At 43.6% G+C, this 23,013-nt stretch overlaps 1 protein-coding gene and 1 long non-coding RNA gene across 2 annotated transcripts in view; one reads left to right on the forward strand and one right to left on the reverse strand.

Annotated features, from left to right (window-relative positions):
• The window catches only part of LOC133493612 (uncharacterized), a 68,998-nt gene that overhangs the window by 10,575 nt on the left and 35,410 nt on the right, over window positions 1-23,013 (forward strand). Inside the window, exon 4 of the long non-coding RNA XR_009793060.1 lies at window positions 11,414-11,503. This is a non-coding gene — a long non-coding RNA (uncharacterized LOC133493612). The remainder of the gene's footprint in view (window positions 1-11,413; window positions 11,504-23,013) is intronic.
• On the reverse strand, window positions 3,484-22,886 carry ntf3 (neurotrophin 3). The gene is made up of 2 exons (XM_061807149.1): window positions 22,752-22,886; window positions 3,484-5,244 (listed from the first exon to the last, which is right to left on the reverse strand). The coding sequence occupies exons 1-2, from the start codon at window positions 22,767-22,769 to the stop codon at window positions 4,357-4,359; spliced, it is 906 nt and encodes a 301-aa protein (XP_061663133.1). The 5' UTR covers window positions 22,770-22,886; the 3' UTR covers window positions 3,484-4,356.

A 23,013-nucleotide genomic window follows, 5' to 3' on the forward strand; every position in this document is an offset into this window, starting at 1 on the left:
TCAAAGTCTCAAGCATGCGAGGCGGAGCAGATCGTAGGTTTGATGTTTGATGTAATCGAGACAAAATAACATGACATTCATAAACTCGCCATTTTACCTTGGCTGGGATGTTTAGAACTTCTGGCGTTGGAAAAACTGCAGTAAATTAGTTATCTGTAGTCCTATCACTGTTTAGGTAGTTATATATTCATGCTATCGATTTTCCGGGTGGGATCGCGGGGAAAGTAGCTACAGCAGGGATAGCCAGACTTCCCTTTCCCCAGCCACTTCTTCCAGCTCTTCCGGAGAGATCCCAAGGAGTTCCCAAGCCAGCCGAGAGACGTAGTCTCTCCAGCGTGTCCTGGGTCGTCCTCGGGTTCTCTTTCCCGTGGGACGTTGCCGTAAGACCTCACCAGGGAGGCGTCCGGGAGGTATCCAAATCAGATGCCCCAACCACCTCATCTGGCTTCTCTCAATGCGGAGGAGCACCGGCTCGACACTTGAGCCCCTCCCGGATGACCGAGCTTCTCACCCTCTCTCTAAGGGAGACCCCGGACACCCTGCGGGGGAAACTCATTTCGGCCGCTTGTATCCGGGATCTTGTTCTTTCGGCCACGACCCGCAGCTCATGCCCATAAGTGAGGGTAGGAATGTAGATTGACTGGTAAATTGAGAGCTTTGCCTTTTGATTTGGCTTCCTCTACCACAACGGACTGATACAAAGTCCGCAATGTTTGAATATCAATATAATGGCTTTTAAGGTCGATTTTGATTTTAATTGCTTTCACATTAGCTACCAATGTGGCAAAAACAAAAAAAAATGTTCCTGTTTCCAGCAGTGTTGCACGTGTATATTAATTCATTTTATTTATTATTGGGGTTGTTGTTAGCGGTGGTAACAAACTACATTCAATCACAGTTGGGATATTTCAAGATACTTTGGAAAATCCCCTAATCTTACAGCCACCGCATCCATACCCTAATCTAATCTTTTTATTTTCAAGCTAAAAAACAGCAGCTAAACACGACTTTACACTGTGGGGATAATATTTGGATGTTAATTGATTTTGGTGGAACACCTTCAACTATGTTATTAATGTGCTCCATGTGTAAACACATGCGCTCCAGGCTTTCATCAAGCTTCGGGACAACGTGACCCCCCCCCCCCCCCTACTTCTCTTGTCCAAAATACACAAACTCCCTCTTCACCTTCTGTAGATCTCAACATTTGAACGCAAAAACCTTTGTAAGACCTTTTTTAACTCACGTCCGTCAGAGCGCGGCCATTCAACGCTGAAACAAAAAAAAAAAAAAAAAGAAAATCATGTAAAGCTTGCGAGGGTGTAATTTAAGACCCTTGAGACCCGGCCCACTTCATCTGGGTGTGCAAGGGTTTATTTGTCTGCTTGTAGGTTTATTTGAACGGGTTATGGGAACATTCAAAACGTGTTTGCAAAAGCGTGATGGGTCAGACCTCAGCGGAAGATTCGAGTCGGCTGAACGTTGGCGTTTTCACCCTTGCGTGTAATTGATCTGCACGCTTCAAGACATACTTCTGACAAGCAATGCAGAATCTAAGTCGAAACACGATGCTGTGATACTTCGCTCTGGCGTACTGCAACCACAATAATAACACATTTTTGAAGATTGGGCCAAGGGAAGAAAACAATGGATTTTGCAATCGTTCGTCATTCAGTCATCGACTGCGATCCACGAAAGACGACAGACGTGACTGAGACATACTCGACGGCTCACCATTGGAATCATTTTTACGGTGTAGCGTCGCACATCCCTAATATTAGATCTCATAAAGATCAGACAAGTGTACAGAGGTAGCGACTAACTAACATTGTGGACTGAAATTTTTATAATGAGCTGCATTTTTCGAATTAGGTTTGATATTGTTATTTCAAGGTTTTTTTTTTGGTTTCGAAGAAATGTGGCTTTTGTTCCGTTACGTTGAGTTAAATTCCACTCTCTACCAGTTAGTCAAGCATCTTAAAAGAAAAAGGTCTATTACGGAAGTAAATATGTGCCACCGGGTTTTGAATTTGAAATGCCACAGAAAATGGAATTTGAATTCGAAATTTAAAGTGATAAATTTTTCAATGATTGTATCTCAGTGTAACTTTTCAATGTTAACAATTCAACTGGCTAAAATTCACTGTCTGAAATTCACTGTCTGTGCCACCAGGCAGGGTTACTTCAGGTCAGAACCGAAGACCAAGCTAATCGCAGTTACGCTTTCCTAGTCACATGACGTCACATACTAAGAAAGCGGAACTGGATTGACTGGATGTTTGGTTCTGACCTGAAGTAACCCTGCCTGGTGGCACAGACGGTGAATTTCAGGCAGCGAATTGTAGCATGTTGAATTTCAGACAGCGAACTGTAGCCAGTTGAATTGTTAACATTGAAAAATTACACTGAAATACAAGTATTGAAAATGTGATCAATTTACATTTAAAGTTCAAATCCTGGTGGCACATATTTACTTCCATAGTCTTTTTCCACATTCATGCACTGATGGGGAAAAAAAAAATCAATCGGTACTTGAGTGCACAAAGTACTGCATCTTTGTGGAGTAACTTTTCGCGGGACTACATTTTACTTGAGTCATATTATTTTCAAGTAACAGCACTTTTACTTGAGTACAAATTTTGGGTCCTCTGCCCAAAACTAGCATCTACATTGGACCATTACGCTTTGTCCGTATGCAGTTAGGGGGCCAGTTGGTACATTTTTTGTGGACACTGCGTATGCTGAAAAACACGACCCGTCCGGATCATGTCCCATCCAGGAACAGTGAAAAGATACCAAAAACACATTCTTAATAAGGTTACTTTAACTCGGCGCAGGCGTTTTGGGCAGTACATCGTAGGCGTCGCTGAGCTCCTCTTTTCTTAAGCCCGGCAAATGATAAGATCCTCTTAGAAAAGCAGATTACAGACTTCAATCCCAGCTCGGCATGTATGCCCATCTCCTTAAATCAGATTTGCCCCGTTGTAAGACCTCCAGTTATTAGGGATGGCAAGTTCTGCTTTGGCCTTTTGTGACTCCCGAGACCTCTGTCAGAAAAATCCCAATGTCCAAAACACCTTCTTACAGTTGGAGGCGATTAAATAAAATGAAACTAGATATTTTTTTTTTACAGTTTAAAAAGCCTTTGAATCATTATCTGACACTCTGTGCTTGTATCTGATAAGATAATCAAAGCATAAATCTTCTGATGGGAGAACAGAATGAGTGGAACTTGAGTGGACTTGTGTATTGCCTGCACTGCTCGACTTTTTTAGTGATCGGGTGCAGCGGTCAGTGGTACTTTCCCTCCGGGCCTGTATCGGTCTCTCGGAACTCCATGCGTGCAAATTTTCGACATTTTTATTTCATGAACACAATCTAAACTGAAGAAATCCATTTATTTTATTTTTATTTTTTTGGAACCCAATGGGTTTTCTAGGAACTGGTGGTGAAGAAATCGAATACAGTACATGCTCACTCCAGTCTGTGGTAAACCAAGATACAACATCATGGCATTTCTCGTGGAATATTTCCAAACATTGCTTTTTTTTTTTTTTAAATATATTTTATTTAAAGGAAAAACATATATTGCATGTGACACCAGTTTTGTGAGAAAGGGTCATCAGTGTAGACAAAAGAACAACTTTGTGTTTTGTTTTTTTGTAACCATCACTGACAGCAATTTCTGGATTTGGTTTGTGTCAAGCTTCACAGAATGAAGTGTTTGTAAATGCGACTTGGCCAATTTTTAATATCTCGAATGTGTGCCCAATCAAGTGTCTAAAAAAATTTTCTGAAGGTTTTGCAACTTTTTCCCCATCTGTTTTGTGTGTGAATGTCCCACTTTGCTTTGCTTGCACACTGGTCAAGGCACATTGTAAGTCTCAGTGTGAAGCACCATTGCAGCCCGGCTCGGTCTTGTAGTCGTGACATAAGTCCATTGTCATATTTTTTTGTTGTTGTTTTTTTTTTTTTTTTTTGGTACACATTTTCATTTCTTTGGAAGCAGACTTCTTTCAATAAATAACACAAATATATTCTTCCATTTGTATTTCGACAAACATGTATGAGCTACATGCGTTTTGTATAATTTAAATAATTTATATATACAGTTCCCCCTTCGCACCCTGGCTCAGAGGAGTTCTTCCGAAACGGCGACACCGCGCCACGGAATTTGAATTTTGAAATTGCAGCATGTGATTCACTGAAATGGACCCACATTTTCTTCAATAGATGTCATTTGATATCGCCACGACACAGTGCATATTCCTGTGCTGGAGAGCACCGTGAACTGGAAAAACGGAATGTAGAATTCTGGGTTTGGGGTTTGCGCGGAGAGGGCTTAGGGGTAGGGGTTTACGTCCTGTGACGTTTCCGGGACAGCGCGCAAACACAGGAGGTATCGATGCGTATCCACCTCCATCCTACCGAATTGCGAACTTGCGTTAGCGCTCGCACGTAAGTCTGTGTCGTCTTGCATTGCGAGTTCCAGTTCTTGTCGTCAATACCCCTGCACCCCCCCTTGAAGGGCCGCGGGGTCCGGCAGCGTGTCTCGTAAAAATATTGCTTAATATCCTGTGTGGCGCTGGTTTTGATTTTGTCCAAAACCGTGACGGGGGTTCCCCTGGTGTCCACGGCTTGAGTTTTATCAGTCACCCACTGGCTCTCACTGTCGCACACGGAGTATTCCCCGCGATAACTCTTGTGTTCAGTGTAGCGCTTCTTCCGGGTCTTGTTTCCGGAAGTTTGGCCCTCCGGTCCGCCGCTTAGAAAGTCGTCCGCCATGTACATCGGCGGCGGTTGCAGCGGTGCCCGATCGCTCAGCAGCACCCGGGGGGAATTAAAGCGCTTGTGCTGGCTCAGTAGGTCCGAGCTCAAAATTGTCACCTGCCCCTCGTTCACACTGGCGTTCCTTTCGCTGCGGCCCGCCTCGCCCCACCGCTCTGTGTCCCCCCGTTCGTCCGGAACCAGGTTAGCACTGTGGAGAGGCGGCAGCGCTTCCCGTTGGTCCGTGTTCCTGCTTTTCCCCTGCTGGGTCTGGTTCCCCCTTGTCTTGCCTCTGGTCAGGTCAGCTTGGAGCAGTTGGATGATGAGGGAGTTTAGAGGGTCCGGACTGGGCTGCTGCTGCTCCTGCTGCTGTTGCCCCTGGCGACTGTTCTCCATGGTGGTTGCCTGGATACCATAGAGGTACACGAGGACCATCACATAGAGCAGGATGGACATCACTAGATTCACCTGTAAGATCTGTAAAGACAAACAGACACAGGACATTGGAGACTGCTATCTTTGAGAAACGCTGCAGAGGATGAAGTTCGCTATATGGCTGGTAGCAATGTTTGTCTTGGCCCAGGAACACATGGGAACTCTCATGCGGCTTCATACCATGGCCTGCCATAAATCTATAAATACAGCACCATGATTTTGTTGTGCTTCTTGTCAAACATTTCTCTTTGAAAGCGAAGGGAATCTTAGCGGCCTCCCAAGGTTCATGACCGATAACTGTTTTGGTTGAATTTTGAGTGTTTCTTGGGATGACTGTTTGCATCAGCAGATGCACAATTTACACAGTTCCACAAGATATCACACAGGCACTATTTTTTTCAGTAACATGCTTTTTTCTGTCATGAATTAGTCATGGAAGTAAAAACCTCTGTGCAGAACCGTCCCCACTTTTTCCTGAAAGAAACCATTTTTCCCTCTCCAAAAGCGCTTTCCTTGAGAAATAAAATTGTGCTAGATCAGTGTTGCCCGGACTTTTTTACCCCAAGATCTACTTTTCAAGCAGCCAGTCTCTCTCGAGCTACCGACGACCGGGGGGGGTCGCTAATGATGATGACGATGCTCCCAAACCGTTTTAAAGTTAATGTTATGTTGCCTCCAATAATTAAAAGACAGAATTAGCTTTTTGTGCACTGTATTGTCTGTGCTTTCATACTGGATTAGGCTGTGCCAAGGTGAAATTTTTAAATGACACACGATCTCATCCCGCACTTTCTAATTTGGGTTCAGACCAGACTTTTCCCACTCGGAAAGGAGGAAAAACTCATCCAGTTTAACTATTTTTTTTCATTGCATCTTAAAACAACACCATTTTTTTTTTAACTGTCTTCATTAATATCGAAAATAAACACAAGCAGCATGTCTAGCTCATCTTTGCTCTACGTTGCCCAGACTGTGTCGCTAAATAAAGCAGCGGTGGTGGACGCTGTCATTATAAAACACATTGATGGGCTGCATAAGTACTGTAACGTCTGTAATTATGAGTGGAGGGGTGTAGGTGTAAGGTAAAGTAGGGAAAAAGAGTGTGCGTGCGTAATGCAGAATATCTGCGAAGAGACACAATTGCGCACCTATGAAATTTAGAGGGAAAATTGGCTGACATCTTTTTTTTTTTCTTGCGACCAAAACTGCCTCGCGATCGACTAGCATTGAGCACCCTTGTGCTAGATTGTTGATAACAGTGCATATGGCATCAGTTAACAGTCAACATCATGTCTCTTGGCAAATATGCTAAATATTGTATTTAAATGCAAGAAAAAAGTAGCACTGAACGTAAGAGCAAAACACGCATGCGTGTAATCAGGGATTTGAGACCACATGAAAAGAAACGCGCCTTTTGGACTTCAATGCTGCAAACTGAGAGTAGTCTGTCCCCTCCCGGTCCCCCCTGACATTCGCCCCTGCTCGCAGACTGTTCCCAGTCAGTCATATCATATTCTTCCTGCAACGCGGACCGTTTCCGTCAACGTGAGAGCGGTTGCAGATCAGGGCAAGCGAAGTGAGCCAAGCTCAGTTGTTCTGCCTTGCTTCTTTCCCGCTGGACGACAGTTTCCATTCCTCCGTTAAGTTCATTGCCCCTGACTCGTCTCATCTTTATGCTTACCCATTGGCCTCATTTTCTTAAGGCGCTACAGCTGTTTTAGCTCAAGCCTATGAGTTCCCTTCACTTCACGTGTAAATGTTCTATTTTTTTTTTTATGTATTTTGTCATGATGTTGATGTCCTTATTTCCTGGACGATGACGTGGTGTCGTCATGACATACTGTACATTTATCTTAAAACTGACAAGCTCCTCACCTCATCCTTTCGCCTGAAACAACGTCCGTCTTAATCCTGCGTGATCCTTTTTAATGCATTTATGGCTCATTTTGACGATTAACAGTGTCGCAGTGAGTGTTTATTATTTTTCTCCCCTGTTTTGGTTTGCACTGGTGATGAGTTTAACTAATAGGTGTAACCAAAACGCTTGTGGCACAATCCCATCCCATCTGCTGAAGCTGAGGTCAGCGTTGTTGTTTGCATAAAGAACCAAACAAATATTGGGTAAATGAAAGACCAAGTCTATTTATAACACGTCATATTCAAAGCTAAACTGTTCCTCAGCTACATTTTATATGATTAATTTTCATTCTGTATGAAGGCATCCTTTATAACAACCGTATTTACAACATGCTTGATTTCAGGCAGCCTCCGACAAATCTTATTTTAGCTCGTCTTTTTTTTTTTTTTTTTTCCCACGTGTTACAAATTTTCTTTCCCGATAACTCACAACCCCAGCTGAGATTCTAGCTGAAAAATACTTATAGGTCTCGCTGAAAAGATACTGTACATACTCCTGATGTAGCATTCCGTGAGGGCAAATGCATTGTGTACATACGGTAAATGACTTCAGTGGCAGGTCGGGGCAAGAAGAAGCATCTGAGGCCTCGGGGGAGTCAAAAGAGAATTCCTCACATTCACAAGAGGTCAGAGTTTTGAATGTGGTATATACTCCCAGGCCTTTATAGGAAAAGAAAAACGCTTTGTGTTTTATTATGAAGCCTCATAAATACTACGGCTACTTGTCTTTGTTGACAACCTGTCTGCGATTCACAGCAATGAATAACAGTCGTCCTGGCTGACAGTACACAAAAATAGTACGATACCGTGACGACGACATACTGTAGCTGCTATCGTCTGCATTGCTCTAAAATGCCGCTCGCGTACATGTCAAAATCGTTCGGCACCTTGGAAACGCTGTGCCCAAAGTGTCAAAAGTAGGAAATAGCGTGACGTGTATTTACAAGAAAATCGTCGAGCGTCTGTGAGACTCGCTCAAGGACAATTCATTTTTCATGTGACATTCACAAGGTTTTGTGGTCAAAATAAAACGGAGCCTATCTGGAATTCGGGCTTTGTCTTGCACCACCACAACGCTCCATGTGTGGTGGTCCTGTTTTGTTTTTTTTGTAATTACACTATCAATTTGTATGGGCTGAATGTTCTTCCGGGACCATTCTCTTGCCAGGGATCCAGGCCGTTTTATCATTTGTGACAATTCCAAGTCCGTCGTGCAGATGTCTTCCTAAAGGCTAAATGAAGAGGCTCCGGCAAGCAGATAACAGTCAAATGGCTCCAGTCAGATGACACACTGAGCTTGTGCAAAGTGGATTGAGGTTATGCCCCCAACAAAGTGACAATAAATAAATAAATAAAGGCGTGCAATTGTATTGTTTAAGCCAATTTGTGAAAGCGTACAGTGAAGAAAACAAGTATTTGAACACCCTGCTATATTGCAAGTTCTCCCACTTAGAAATCATGGAGGCGTCTGACATTTTCATCGTAGGTGCATGTCCACTGTGAGAGAGATCATCTAAAAAGGAAAATCCAGAAACCACAATGTGTTTTTTCACAATTTATTTGTGTTATACAGCTGCAAATAAGTATTTGAACACATCAGCTAGAATTCTGGCCCTCAAAGACCTGTTAGACTGCCTTTAAGAGTCCACCTCCACTCCATGTATTATCCTGAGTCAGAAGCACCTGGGTGAGGTCGTTAGCTGTATAAAGACACCTGTCCACCCCATACAATCAGTAAGACTCAAACTTGTAACATGGCCAAGACCAAAGAGCTGTCCGAAGACACCAAAGAGAAAATTGTACAACTCCACACGGCTGGAAAGGGCTACGGAGAAATTGCCAAATAGCTTGGTGGGGGAAAAAAAAAGTCCACTGTTGGAACAATCGTTAGAAAACGAAAGAAGCTAAACATGACGGTCAATCTCAATTGGAGCGGAGCCCCATGCAAGATATCACCTCGTGGGGTCTCAATGATCCTTAGACAGGTGAGGAATCAGCCCAGGACTACATGATAGGACGTGGTCAATGACCTGAAAAGAGCTGGGACCACCGTTTCCAAGGTGACGGTTGGTAATACACTAAGACGTCATGGTTTGAAATCATACATGGCACGGAAGGTTCCCCTGCTTAAACCAGCACTTGTCAAGGCCCGTCTGAAGTTTGCTAATGACCATTTGGATGATACAAAGGAGTCATTGGCGAAGGTTTTGTGGTCAAATGAGTCCAAAATGGAACGTTTTGGTCATCATTCCACTAACCGTGTTTGGAGGGAGTTCCATCCCAAGAACACCATCCCTCCTGTGAAGCATGGGGGTGGTAGCATCATGCTTTGGGGTTTTTTTTCTGCACATGGGACAGGACGACTGCACTGTATTAAGGAGAGGATGAGCGCGGGCATGTATTGTGAGATTTTGGGGAAGAACCTCTTTCCCTCAGTCAGAGCATTGAAGATGGGTCGTGGCTGGGTCTTTCAACATGACACTGACCCGAAGCACACAGCCGGGAAAACCAAGGAGTGGCTCTGTCAGAAGCATATCAAGGTTCTGGCGTGGCCTACCCTGTCTCCAGACATAAACCCTATAGAAAGTCTTTGGAGGGATCTGAAACTCCGTGTTTCTCAGCGACAGCCCAGAAACCTGTCTGATCTAGAGAAGATCTGTGCGGAGGAGATGGCCAAAATCCCTCCTGCAGTGTGTGCAAACCTGGTGAGCAACTATAGGAAACGTTTGACCTCTGTAAGTGCAAATAAAGGCTACTTGTTTTCTTCACTGTAAATATAATGGAAATATTCTAAATGAATGGCACTCACTAGAGATGAATGAGACGGCAAAAGAATTGTACTGCAGTTTGTGAAAGGGACCAGACTTACTCATGTTGAATTACTCATGCCAACAGAACACATTTGTATCACAAATCAAAATATATGAAGATTAAAAACTTTCAGGTACATCTGCAATGATCTGTAGTGAAGTTTTACACCAACGCAAATGACAATATTAGAAGCACGGAAGAATTTTAAGTTTATTGGCTCCCTTTTCCCTGTTTGTTTGTTTATTTTCCCTCCACCTTTCATTGTCACCACTAACATGCAAAGCAGACGTTTGGGGCAGGCCAGGGCTTGACGAGGCACTTGTTAGGTGTCTGCTTTAACTGCACAACGCACCTTTTTATATTCCACTGTTGAGGCCTTATCGCCGTTTCACATCAAACTTCGTAAGATGTTTTGGGTTTGTTTTGGAGCCCAGGCGAGAAAGAGGAAAAAGATCATGTGGAATGTTTTCTCAACATAATAATCAGTAACGTTGAAGTGGATCTGTGATCTAGATGTTGATAACCTGCGGTAGATACATCGACTCTTTTGGGCTGTACAGATGACTGACTGACGGAATCTTTTGAGTTGTCAAGTGGGCGCCCTCCTTCTTAAGTGGCTTTGTTCATTGGTAACAGATTTATATACAACGTTTCTTAATGGCGTGTAGCGCTTGCAAGTCGATGATGGATGACTTTGACGCTTCATCTCAATATGCCAAAAAGTCAAACAGGATGCAAACTGTCAATGACAAAGTAACATATTCAAACAAGTCAAGTCTGTGTCCTTTCTACATGCTTTGTGTCGGGTTTGTGAGGTCGTAAATATGCTTTAATCACATGACTCCACTGTAAACAATCTTTTAGGTGTTCGTTCCAATTATGCTTTCTTGTGAAAAACGACTGCTGTGGGAAAACGGGGAGTAGAATAGCATCAGCGTTGTGGCGTTATCATAATTATCCATCCATCCATACATTGTCTGAGGCGCTTATCCTCACGAGGGTCGCGGCAGCACTGGAGGCTATCCCAGCTGTCATCGGGCAGGAGGCGGGGTGCACTCTGAATTGGTTGCCAGCCAATCACAGGTCACATGGAGACAAATAAGCATTCACGATCGCACCCAAGGGCAATTTAGAGTCTAGAATTAAAATGTGGAGCAACAGTTAGATCACATTGTAAGGTTAGTGACAGAACTCACGGGCATGTATTCTATATCCTATGTGAATGACAGACAAATTAAAATGTTTGTTTGGTTGTTGTTTTTTTTGGGGTGGCTGAAACTGATTAACAGAATTTCAAAGAAGGGGAAAATGATTTGAGATCTGAATTTGATAAAACAAATCAAACTTATGCCTAAAGGCACCGGTGTATTTTATCTATTTACCCAATTTCAAGACTGATGAACGATTATTTTAGCATGCAGATGTCAAGTAGCAGAATTTAAAAATACTGTGATTTATTTGTTTGTTTGCTTTTATTTTGCAGGTTCTGATGTAAGTGTCCAGCGTGTGATTTAGGATCAGCTTTTCTGAGAAACTGCGCTTGGATAACCATCGCCTTTGGTCCAAAGACAAGGTAAGATTGTCTTTTGAACGTGTTGCAACAAAATAAGCTCACAACGTCTTGGATTTCCTCAGATGTGAGCGCTGTGTGTGTGTGTGTGTGTGTTTTAAAATAAAATGGAATCATTGACGCGGGAGCTCCAGTGATTCTTTCTAAATTGTGTTGTTCATAGCCGGAGTTGTTTCAGAAACTTAATTCCACCCGAGTGTGATCGGCAGCTTCAAAGAATAAAAAAAAAAAAAAAATACGAAGACTGCGGCCACTTCATATATCTCTTCTGAACATTTTAGACTTATTATATCCACGTCAGGTTCCTCCTCACGATGCAATACCTTGTAACGGAATCTTTTACCTTCATTTGCCCTCTCAAAACTCGATTGGCTCCCGTTTATCCTCCCGGTTCAGCCTTTTCTGATCATCCCCTGACATGTCAGTCGGGTAACTTGCCAAATTCCTCACGTCACCTGCTCTACGATCTCACCCGCGGTTTGCCGCTTTTTGCTTCGAGCGGCCGCGCTCTCAAACGCGGCATGCGCCGCTGCCAAACAAATGGCGCTCTATCGTATATCTCTATGTTTGAACTCTGTGTTTGGGTGCAATGTGGGATTCTTAGAAATGTGAGATGGATGGAAGGATGGAAGGATGGAGGGATGAATGGATGCTTTGACGGAGGGAAAGACAGCGATATAGAACAGTAGCCTCAGGTACTGAATGTTCATGACGTGATCTCCCAGGTGTACTCTTGTATGGAACAAGTTTTTTTTTTTTTTTTTTTTGTAAACGCAAGATTTTTGTCCCTCGGATTGAAACCGAAATGTAGATTTGCCCTCTTGCCAGCAATTGTGTGTGTGCGTGTGTGTCTGCGTGTAAAACGATGGCGCGCATCATCCCACCATGGCAGGCATTCGGGCTTCCATAATCACAGGACTAACCACTTTAATATGGCAGTTGTCCGCACTATCTCGGAGCAACGAGTCATATGAGAAACTGCATTTTATTTTGCCGTGATGTATTTATTTATAAAAGCACTCTTATCGACTTTGCCGCCGGCACTCAGCGACGGATCATTCCCTGTGAAAGTTCTGTCCTAATTAAATGCCTCAAACTGTTTGTAACGCGCATGCACACGCGCGCGCGCGCACACACACACACACGCATGCAGGTCTACAAGCACCCGTCTTTTTTTTAATTCTACACTTCATAAACTGTGCGGTTTTGGTAAAAATGTACGACTACAATGCATTGCAGTTAAACGTTTTGACCGATCGCTCTTTCAACAAATCTATCTGGAAGGCAAATATTGTTACTGCAGCACTTAACCTCTCGCAGCTTTGCTTGGGTTAACGCGCGAGCGTGCGGATAAGGCCGACGCTGCGCTGAGCCAACGGCGAGGGCAAAGTGATTTAACTTCCGTTTTGGCAACCGGGCTGTGAAGGTAAGGCGCTGTAAACTAATTAGTGATTAACAGTTGCATGCAGCAGGAGGAGAGGAGCAGCGTAAGCATGCACTCAGCCGCAGACTCGTGTTTATTTCAGCACTTCCTGTGAATGACTGTGTCATGATTGTAGATTATCAATACAATTTGATTTTTACCAATCTTAAGGGGGGGGGGGCTGCTCAGTTTACGAGTGACTGTGGTGAGTGTCGCAGTTAACATGGAGACCCCCAGTGATAATGCAGACAGGGGCGCTTAGTGTCGGAGCTTTAGAGGACAGTGTGCCAAAGCAGCAAATCCTCCCCGGGATTTTCACCCGGCGTCTGAGTTCAAATACTGACCGGTTGACTCCAGATGTTTGCGCATGGAGGGAAAAACGTGAGGAGCAAGGTCAGATCTGTGGCTCATTTTCCAACCAAGTTTTTATCCTCCAGATGAAAAGGGTTGATCGATCGCCATAGAATAATCAATCGCGCCCGTATCAGTGGTGATTTGTGCGAATTAAACAGTGGCGATTTATGCGAATTAAACAGACTGTTATTTTTAAAGTTTGAATTTGACACAGATTATGCAAGTGAGTGTCTTGAGATATCCTCCAGGCGACACCTAAGTTTTTTTCAGCCCTGAGGGTACCAAGATTTTGTGAAAGCTAAGGGAAGGGCAAAATTCCAATCATAACAGGGAATTTTATTGACTGTTTTGTGGCCTTAAAGGCAGGTGAGTCATCATGTCATTACACCGTGACAAAACGAGATGGAGAGGCACTGTTTGCCAATTATGAGCATGTATGAATGCCCTCTCTCGTCTACGTGATGGGAAGTTGACATCAGGGTTGGTTTGTGGTGGCAACAGCTGACATGAGATTATTAGCAGGCACCTTTTTTTTTCGCGAGTAAATTAGACAGTCGGTCGAGTACATCTCCCGCTAAATATACAACACTTGAAAAATATGTGTACCAGTATATACTGTTTATTGAAGTGCAATTTGTCGCTCTTGTGGTCTTGATTTTTCTATTGTGAGAGAATAATTTACAGTGATTGAATAAGTGAGGGTTGACTGGTTGTTAAATCCAATGGCACAATTCACATACGTACAGTAAAAAAATTAAAAAAAGAAGTCACTGGTTAGGCAGCACACGGAATTTTCTCTCGCAACGACCGCTGGTCCGCCAAACTTTCTTTTTCCTAGTTTACCTTAGACCCCCCTCCCCCCGTTCTTCAATACGTACAATCAATTACAAATGTTACAGCACTTCCGCAGCCCATCAATGTGTTTTATAATGACAGCATCCACCACTGTTGCCTTAGTTAGCAACACAATCGGAGCAATGTAGAGCAAAGACGAGCTAGAGATGCTGCTCATGTTTACTTTCGATATTAATGGAGAAAGTTAAAAAAGAAATGCTGTTGTTTTAAGATGATATGACTGTCGGCGTATGTGACTATTCGAAGAAAAAGTGGTTCAACTGGATGACATTTTCTCTTTTTAATTATGTATTTTAAATATAGGAGGCAACATAATCTTAAAATGGTTTGGGAGCATCATCGTCATCCCCCTCCCCGTCATCGGTAGCTCGCGAGAGGCTGGCTGCTTGAAAATTAGATCTTGGGGTAAAAAAGTCTGGCCACCCCTGAAATTGAGGATTTCATACATTGGAACTCTGTCTTGAAATAATTTTACAATTCAAAATCCTGCACTTACGATTCAGAGCTGGATTTTGGCCATCTGTTGGCTCGTGACTCATGTGTATGCCCAAGAGCCCCCCCCCCCCATTTATGTATTTATTTGTACAAGATTGCAAGATAGCTAGTTAAAAGCGGCCCCATATTACACCCTTCACAATTTATTTATACTCCATATAAAGACAATAATGGTATCAAAGCGACTGAGGAGAGGTCATATTTCCGCCCGCTGGTGTTATTATAACACGAAATGATAGTTCTATCTGACTGAGCGCATGAGTGGAAGGAGCCATGATGCAAGACTCGCTTTGAATCCACAATACAATCTACCCCCACGTGTTTAGTTTAGTGTGACAATGACACACGTGGCTAACGTTCCCTTACGTAATTGACCAAACCCACATAACAGGACTGCACACACATGCAATTTCTACTGTATGGTGAAAGAATTTGAAACATTTTGCGAGTTGTAAACACTGTTTTGTGTCGAATATACAAATGACCCTATTTATAAGGCTCATGTGAATGTGCAGAACGAATAGTTGAATTTCCAATTGAGGAATTCATCGGATGATGCTGAATATGATTTATTGCTATTTCCATTGAAAGCCTTTTTCCGTGATAAGGCCCAATGCCGGCGGCGCGGTAGACGAACGATTGGCACATCTGCCTCACGGACCAGGTTCAAGTGCAGCCTCGCCTTTGGGGAGTGTGGTTACTCCAGGTTCATCCCAAAAGATGCAGAGTGGGGATAATTGCAGATTCTAAATTGCACATAAATGTGAATTTGAGCACAAATAGTTGTTTGGTTATACGTGCACTGCGATTGGCTGATGACCAGTTTGGGGTGTAGCCCATATCCCGCCCGAAGATAGCTGGAATCGGCTCCAGCAGGACTAGTGCCTTGTCAGTGAAATCTTTGTATAGCCCGAAAACTGTTCTGTATTTTTTTATGTTTTTACCATGAACCATTTGGCTGGCAAGCGTTTATCAAATTATTATTTTTCCGATCATAAAAAGTCGTTGTTGTAGATTTAGATAATGATCAAATAAGATAAGAGGGAGTCCCATGAGTCATCTTAAATTAAGAGGCAGAATTTTCACGACAAAATTGATTCCGGTCCACTTGAGTTTGGCGTGCTACATTTCCTTGCGTTTCAGTTGTCAAAACGTTTGTGCGCCAGTCCGTGTCATCGGGGTACTAAATATAGGTGTTTGATACCGAAAGGGTTGAGATGTGTATCCAGTGGGTTTAGAAATGGAATTGGGTTCATTGTGCAAGTGAAATTGTTGAATACTGAATGTTTTCAGTTCTCTGGCTGTCATGCTTTTCTTTATTTAATCTTTAACAGCCCCAAAAACTTTCACAACCCCCCAAAAAAGCCCTCTTGCTCATTCATCTCCCATCACCTTCCCTTCAATCTACAACTTCTCCAATCTCGCTGAGCTAACGGACCCGTCTGCACTCTCGGAAAGAGCTTGTTGGACTCTGAACATGCTGTGTGGATAAATCAGAGAGCGTACAGTTGATTTAGTATTATTACCAAATCACTCTCGAAGATCAGGGGAAGTTAATCCAGCGTCAAGCCTAATGGAATCACTAACACAAGAATAGACTTGTAAGGCTCTACAGTGGCTGACCTTCCTTCCTCTGATGTGTGTGTGTTGGTAGTAGTTTATACTCCGCAGGCACGTGTTCATCAGCACTCCTATTCCGAGGATCCAAATGGGTTTTGGTGGGAATCAAACTAGTCCCCAAATACCCCCACTCCGTCAAAGATTGTGTTTTGCTGAGGAAAAACATCCATCGAGGCGTAGAAATCTCCGCTAGCACCCCCTTTTTGACCGGCGGTTTTGGGGTCTGAAAAGCTCGCATTAACACTCACCTGACTCCTGTTGACGATCAGTTTGCAGGGGACATCACCGCCGCGTTCTGTGCCCCGGGCGTCAACGCACCTTTGCACGCTACTGGCGCGGCGGTGTTAGCTTTAACGCAGTTAATTCGCGAGAAATCCTCCAATATTAGTCGAGCTGTTCTTCTGCAGCGGCGATCTGAAGGAATCATCACTCATTCTCGCAAACACTTGAATTTAGTTTTTTGCTGCCCGGGGTGGGGCAACTAGTGATTATTTTCTGGGCTTTTATTCCACAGAGACAGGTTTGGATGTGATTTTCTTAAAAAAAATTAACATCGTTCTCTTTGTGATATATTAAAATTGAATCTGATATGGGACAAACACTTTTTCGCAGCGCATGTATTTTGTGATGTCACATCCTGCTGCTCTAGAAAGTCCCGAGGCTCCCTAACTCTTGGAACAGTAACAATTTATGAGGCCCGCAACAAAAAATAAAAATTAAAAATACAAAAGACTACAATTATCAGTTGTTTATTCTGGCTCTCAGATCACAATCAAAAGATTTACAAGCAAATCATATTTCACTGCGTGCACATGATTCACCTCAAAATAAAGAAAACAGAAGATAACGGCCAAGTTTCCACTTTAAGAGCGCCTCAAGATTTGAGCTGCTCTTCCATTGTCCCCCCCCCGCACTTGCTATTGTCTACGTGATGCCTGAATCAGATATCAACTGCCTTTACTGCGTGCACTGTAGATATCGGATGGCAAAGCCAACTCGTGACTAAATTTTTGGGTTTAAACGAACTGAGATGAGGACATTTGAGGCTATCGTGTTTTAATTTGGGAGCAAATTCCCAGAAGCACAGTTTTCTGACTTGTTGAGATTTTGTCACAATAATACAAACGTAAGACATGAACTGAGGACCAAGATAGATGGGATAGGCTTCATCCCCTGTGAAGATAGGTTATGGGTAGATGGATGGCTGGCTGGCTGGCTGCATAATATATCACAAAACAGCATTTATATATACTATGTAGACTCATACATAAATCACTTTACTTGGATATTTGACTTCTGTAGTTGTCAAGGGCAATGAATGTGTGCGCTTTATGGACTGTGACCAGATGTCATATTTAACCATTGTAAAGCACAAGGTCATTTGATGGCATTAACCCATTCATGGGCAGGGTGGCAATTTTTTGCCTTATTGAGATAAAAGTCTCCTAACAGCCCGCAATCAAGTAAATGACACTTCTTTTTTTTTTTTTTTGTTTATGGTTAAGTTATGTGATAACAATTACTAATTTATAATCTAGTCCCAAAAATGGGACGCTGCCTGCGAGAAGGTACTTGGCTTTTCTTAGTAGATCGTCCCAAAAAACAGAATCAGAATCAGATTAAAACACTTGAATATTTTGATATACTGAAGGATATATTGCATGAAAATCATGATGTCCCAAAAATGGGACGCTGCCCATGAATGGGTTAACTTTGTCTGTTGGGTTGGAGCAGCACTAAGTTAGAAATAGAGAAAGGGAGCAGTACTCATCCCCAGTACAAAGCAGCATCAGCACCATGTCTGAGCAGTGCACTGCAACCCTCCTTGCAATACAAAGCCAAACCCATATGGGGCTTCCCGTTGGGATCCCCATCTCAGTTGAAACACAACGGGACTGTAGTGCACATAATTTAATGGGCCCCTGACAGAATCTTAAATGTGAAACAAAAGAAATCTGATTAGTCACACATGTCCGTCCATTTCTGATCCCACACTCCACCGGGACCAAACAAGGCTGACTTTCACTTTGTTCTCGCATTGACTGACAAAAAAAACAGATGTGTGGGCAGTTCCACTTTAGGGTGGATCTGCATGTCTGCGCGGACCGAGTTGTATTCATTCCAGGATGCGAACTGCCAAAATGACGATATAACTGTAAACGGAAACTGACCAGAATCGTGGCACGTCCATCCTCGCTATTGTAACCCAATGAATGGCTTTAAACTACTGCACCTAGAAATGCATAGACATAGATGACAATAATGCAATCCATTGGACATCCACCAATTCTTTATGGTACATGTACGAGAAAAGTTGTTCACCACCTCAATAACCTCTGATCTCCAGAATCAGTTTTCTCAGAGAAGAGCCCTTAAACCATTTTTTTTAAGAAATCCTGTCTGAGAGTAGATCTTGTTCACCTTTGCTTTGCAGTCAGCAAGCAATAACATTACTTTCATCAGTGATTAGACCAAGGGTTGTGAGTTCAGATCTCACTGGGGCCTCTACTCCCCAAGTGGGGTTGCGTCAGGAATGGCATCCGGCGTAAAAACTGTGCCAAACAAAGATGAGCGTTCATCTGAGATGTCACATTGTGGCAACTCCTAACGGGACAAGCCGAAAGAAACTTACTTTACACCCATTCAAAATACTCATTTCATTTTGCTATCACACAACAGTGCATGAATGCGCCACACATGTTGCAATTTAATAGCAAAACAGCATCGTTTAGAGTTCCAAACCGGCGAGTCAGACAGAGAGGGAACTGGGCTCTGACTTCTATAAGAGTCACATTTAGGCTTCAATATTTAGCTTCAGTGTAGAGATTAAAGTTAGGATTAGTTTTATTTTAAGGTTAGGGTTAAAACCAAATGGCAGGACAAGCTAGGATTAAGTGTGTGTGGGGCGGTGTGGTGTGGGTGGGTGGTTGTGAGTAGGCCGTGTGTGGTTGACACACTGGGCAGAGAGTTCTACCCGCCGGCCATTGCAACATCTGTCTGTTCAAATATCAAAGCGGCCATGAACAAGACTCACATGTCGCCACAGATCACCTCCGGGCATCTGATGTCACCGCAGTACATCGGCACCATGCTGGCAACCGATTAACCAGACGCGCACACTTTTAGACGCTCGTCACAATCTCACAATCGTGTGCGTGGTGTCATCCAACTTTGGCAAAAAGTCTGCTGGGATAGGTTGCAGCTGCCTACAACTCTGAATGCGGTAAACCTTCCCTGTTTAGTGTTGTGGGCAGAGGTAAAGGATGAGCGGGTCAGAAAGAGCTGTCGTGTGCACGTCGGAAAGAATTCGGAAAGGGGGTTGATTTGCGCGATCACATCTCTCGGCGTCAATCCACAAGTCTCTCCTGTTATCAGCAAATCAGAGTCCACTTTTGAAAGTGGAAAAGAAACAGACGAGTGAGCAGATTGAAAGATGGAGAGGAGGTCGTAAAAAGGAGGGGAAAATGAGACTCATAAAGATCCGGACGGGGAAAGTCAGGGAGATAAAGTAAATTGTTCCAGACTGAGAAGCAGATTAGTGGGTCAAAATGAACAGAAAGAGGAGGGACGAGCGGTCATCTGACTGAAGTCCCGAGAATGTGGAACCTCACCTCGGAGCCACTGGATTCCGATCTGCTTTTCTTGTCTGTCAAGATCAATGGGACAGAGAAGGTGCGCCGTCGAAGTTCCTCTTCACTGATCTCGAATGGTATTGATGAGCGTAAAACAATCACACTTTTTTTGTGCATCATGCTGTGTGACAAGAAGAGGAAGTTGTACATACGTCGTGTCCTTAATGAAACTTCTCGTGTTTTCTTCACTTGTACAAACCATAAGCCTGTGCAGCATCCAAACGCCCTGCTCAAAGGATAAACTAACATGAAGTCGGCAGGGCTCTAAAATTGCAACCACATAAAAAAAACAGAGCTCGACTTTGTCCGAGCACAACCGCATGTCCATCATTGGAATGCTGACAACTTCCAACAACCGATTGCCACGGAACTAAGGGACTGTGGACTTTTTCACTAGTAGGGTGTACAGTTTCGGCTTAGCAATGAATGTAATTCTGATTTTGCGCATTTTGGGACTAAAGTAAGGTCCAAAGGGGCATGCTTGAATGAATTTGGTGTGGAAGAACACCATCTAGGTCAACGATATTGACTCTTATCATTCTGGAGCAACATCAAATCTGGACTCGTCAGACCCCATGATTTTGTTTCTGCCATTGGTTCAGATTTCTCTCTTTTTGTCTCAGTAAGAACTGAACCTGAGAGCAAGGCACTCTCATTGTCAACTCAGACTCTTCTTTCACTGATTAAATCCGTTTGAATCCAAAACCGTCCGTGAAACCGATATATGGACAAAACTCGTCAACCTACATGAATTGGAGTTGACTTCAGTTGTGCTTTTCTAATTGTTCCATCTATGCATTTATAGTCTGCGCTGTGCAAACAAACAAGACCGTTTCCCAAATGTTTCACACAAAAGTGGGAATGTGCAGGACTGCCATCATGAAGCACTTAGACTCTCCGTTTAGGTCAACATAGCGCTAATGAAGTCCTGAAGAGCGCAATCCGACATATTTGGCCAATTTGTCAGTCGGTCTCAATGCCGGCGCCACAGATCGACGTGGTGGAATTCAAATATCTTATCCACAATGTGCCCGGTTGTATTTGTGCAACATCATCAATGACAAACATAGCAAAAGTGCTTCCAAACGGGGCTTATATTTAACACTTTTAGGGAACGGGATAAATGTTTGGTCTTCCAACCAAAATGAAGCCATTAAGACTCTTGTGAAGATGGGACGGCTCCTTCCAAAGTAAACAGTGAATCATTTAATGGAGATAAAGTCTATAAAAATAACCCTTCAGCCATGACGTGATTTTACATGAACTGTTGGCGGTCAGGCTCCCTCACGGATTTTTCATTTTTTTTTAATGGCTGTATCATCTTTGCTTCTATTATACTCAAATGTGGGTCAAGTACACGATGAAAAATGTTAAACCAACAATAACGGCAGGATGTCCTTGCGCCCCACTGACATGCAAAAGCCCAGACCCGTGGCGGTAAGGTGCCATCAGGCCACATCGAGCGGCCTTCTTCTGGGCTTATAAAGTAGACATAGCAGCGGCCCGTCGCTCGTCCCTTTCTCTGCGTCCTAATTCCTCAGCCTGCTGTGTGTCTGCACGGCGCGGGCGGGAGGGCGTCCAAGCCGCCGCTGCAACAGCTGTTCGGCGGCCTCCGTGCACGCGGACACCCAGTGACTCTCAAGTTGACTGACAGCGGCGGGGAAAACCTGCTGCGACACTTTCACATTCACGCCTGCTTCACGTGGACGCGTTGGCCACTTAGACGAAGTCGTTCTTTTGTGTTCTTTCACTGTACGCTTACTCCGCATAAGGTTAACACACACAATGAGCTCACGGGATGCGGAAAACCAGATGAATTTTGGCATTGATTTGCTGTTGCTTTGGAAACATTATGATTAAGACCTGCGCTGATAGCGACGCCGTGGGGCAGTGCGCACGCCAGGTCGGGAATACAACCGCACGCAAAAAACGACTGTTTTGCTAACCAAACAACATAGGACAGTATCACAATACTCACTGCACTGCATTCTTCTACTTGCACAAAAGCTTACCGTATACATAAACCTGCCTTTAAGGCATGGAATCATGCTCAATCAACCACTTGACCTGCACGTCAATAGGACATAGAAATACTTTCCAAATCTAGACCTACAGACTTTGATTTTACCTAGACAAAACCGAGTATACTAAAAAAGGTAAATTTGCACTGTCAATGATATGCCAAGTTCACTTTGCCATACTTTTGTTTACTAATACTTCTAAGTTGTGTAATAAACTTTTGTGAAAGTGTGCGGACGAATACAAAATTCCATAATGGGCCGAATATGTAACTCAAATATGTCCAATATACTCAAAATTGAAAGTATGCTTCCAGATATTATGACTATCGTGTTTTGTGTGTGTGTGTGTGACATGAGTATATGAACAACTTGAATTGGCTTCATATTTCTAAAAATACAAGCTGAACCACATCACGCAGTTCCACTCCCTAGAACACGTCCACACGCCTTCCCACACAGCTCCAGGGGACTCTCACAACATTTATGCAGAACTTAAAGAAACCCAACCCTCTACCTGCACAAAGGCACGGCGAATCTCTCCTCCGTGCCTGGTCTCGTTTGTGCTGCGCGGCTTTGTGTCAAAGGAAGCCAGCTTTTTAAATACATCACGTAACCGGTGTGTATACAAAAGGTAAATGTTTACTCTTCGGCCCTTCAGAGCTTTCGATCCCGCCTATGGTGCCGAGTTCAGTTCATTCAGAAGTTTTCCGAAAATGCGCCGTGTGGCAACTTCAAGGCGACCAAATGCTACACTTCTGCTTTTCTTGGGCTTTTAGTTTAGTCGTCTGTCACCATTCAAGTCATTAAAAGCTCCACAGCGAAAGGCCGACAAAAGTTATTAATCTCCCTACCGTAATAAAGGTAACCATAGCATCGGCCGGTTCGTATCCAACAGAGTCGACATGAAGGTGTTTTAATTCTTGGACAGAATCCCCCTGGTGAAAACTTCTCTCCCACTGAGGAGGGCTGCGGACTGCCTGTGCACCACCAACCGCCACACTAGATCTGGAAGGAAGGAGACGATCAGGCTGTGCGTAATTCTCTCTCTCTCTCTCTCTCTCTCTCCCCTGCTCTCCTCCCCCTTTTCTCACCCCTTCCAACATAATCTACACA

This window comes from Syngnathoides biaculeatus, chromosome 20 (assembly GCF_019802595.1).
Source record: "Syngnathoides biaculeatus isolate LvHL_M chromosome 20, ASM1980259v1, whole genome shotgun sequence".
Classification (NCBI taxonomy): Eukaryota; Metazoa; Chordata; class Actinopteri; order Syngnathiformes; family Syngnathidae; genus Syngnathoides; species Syngnathoides biaculeatus.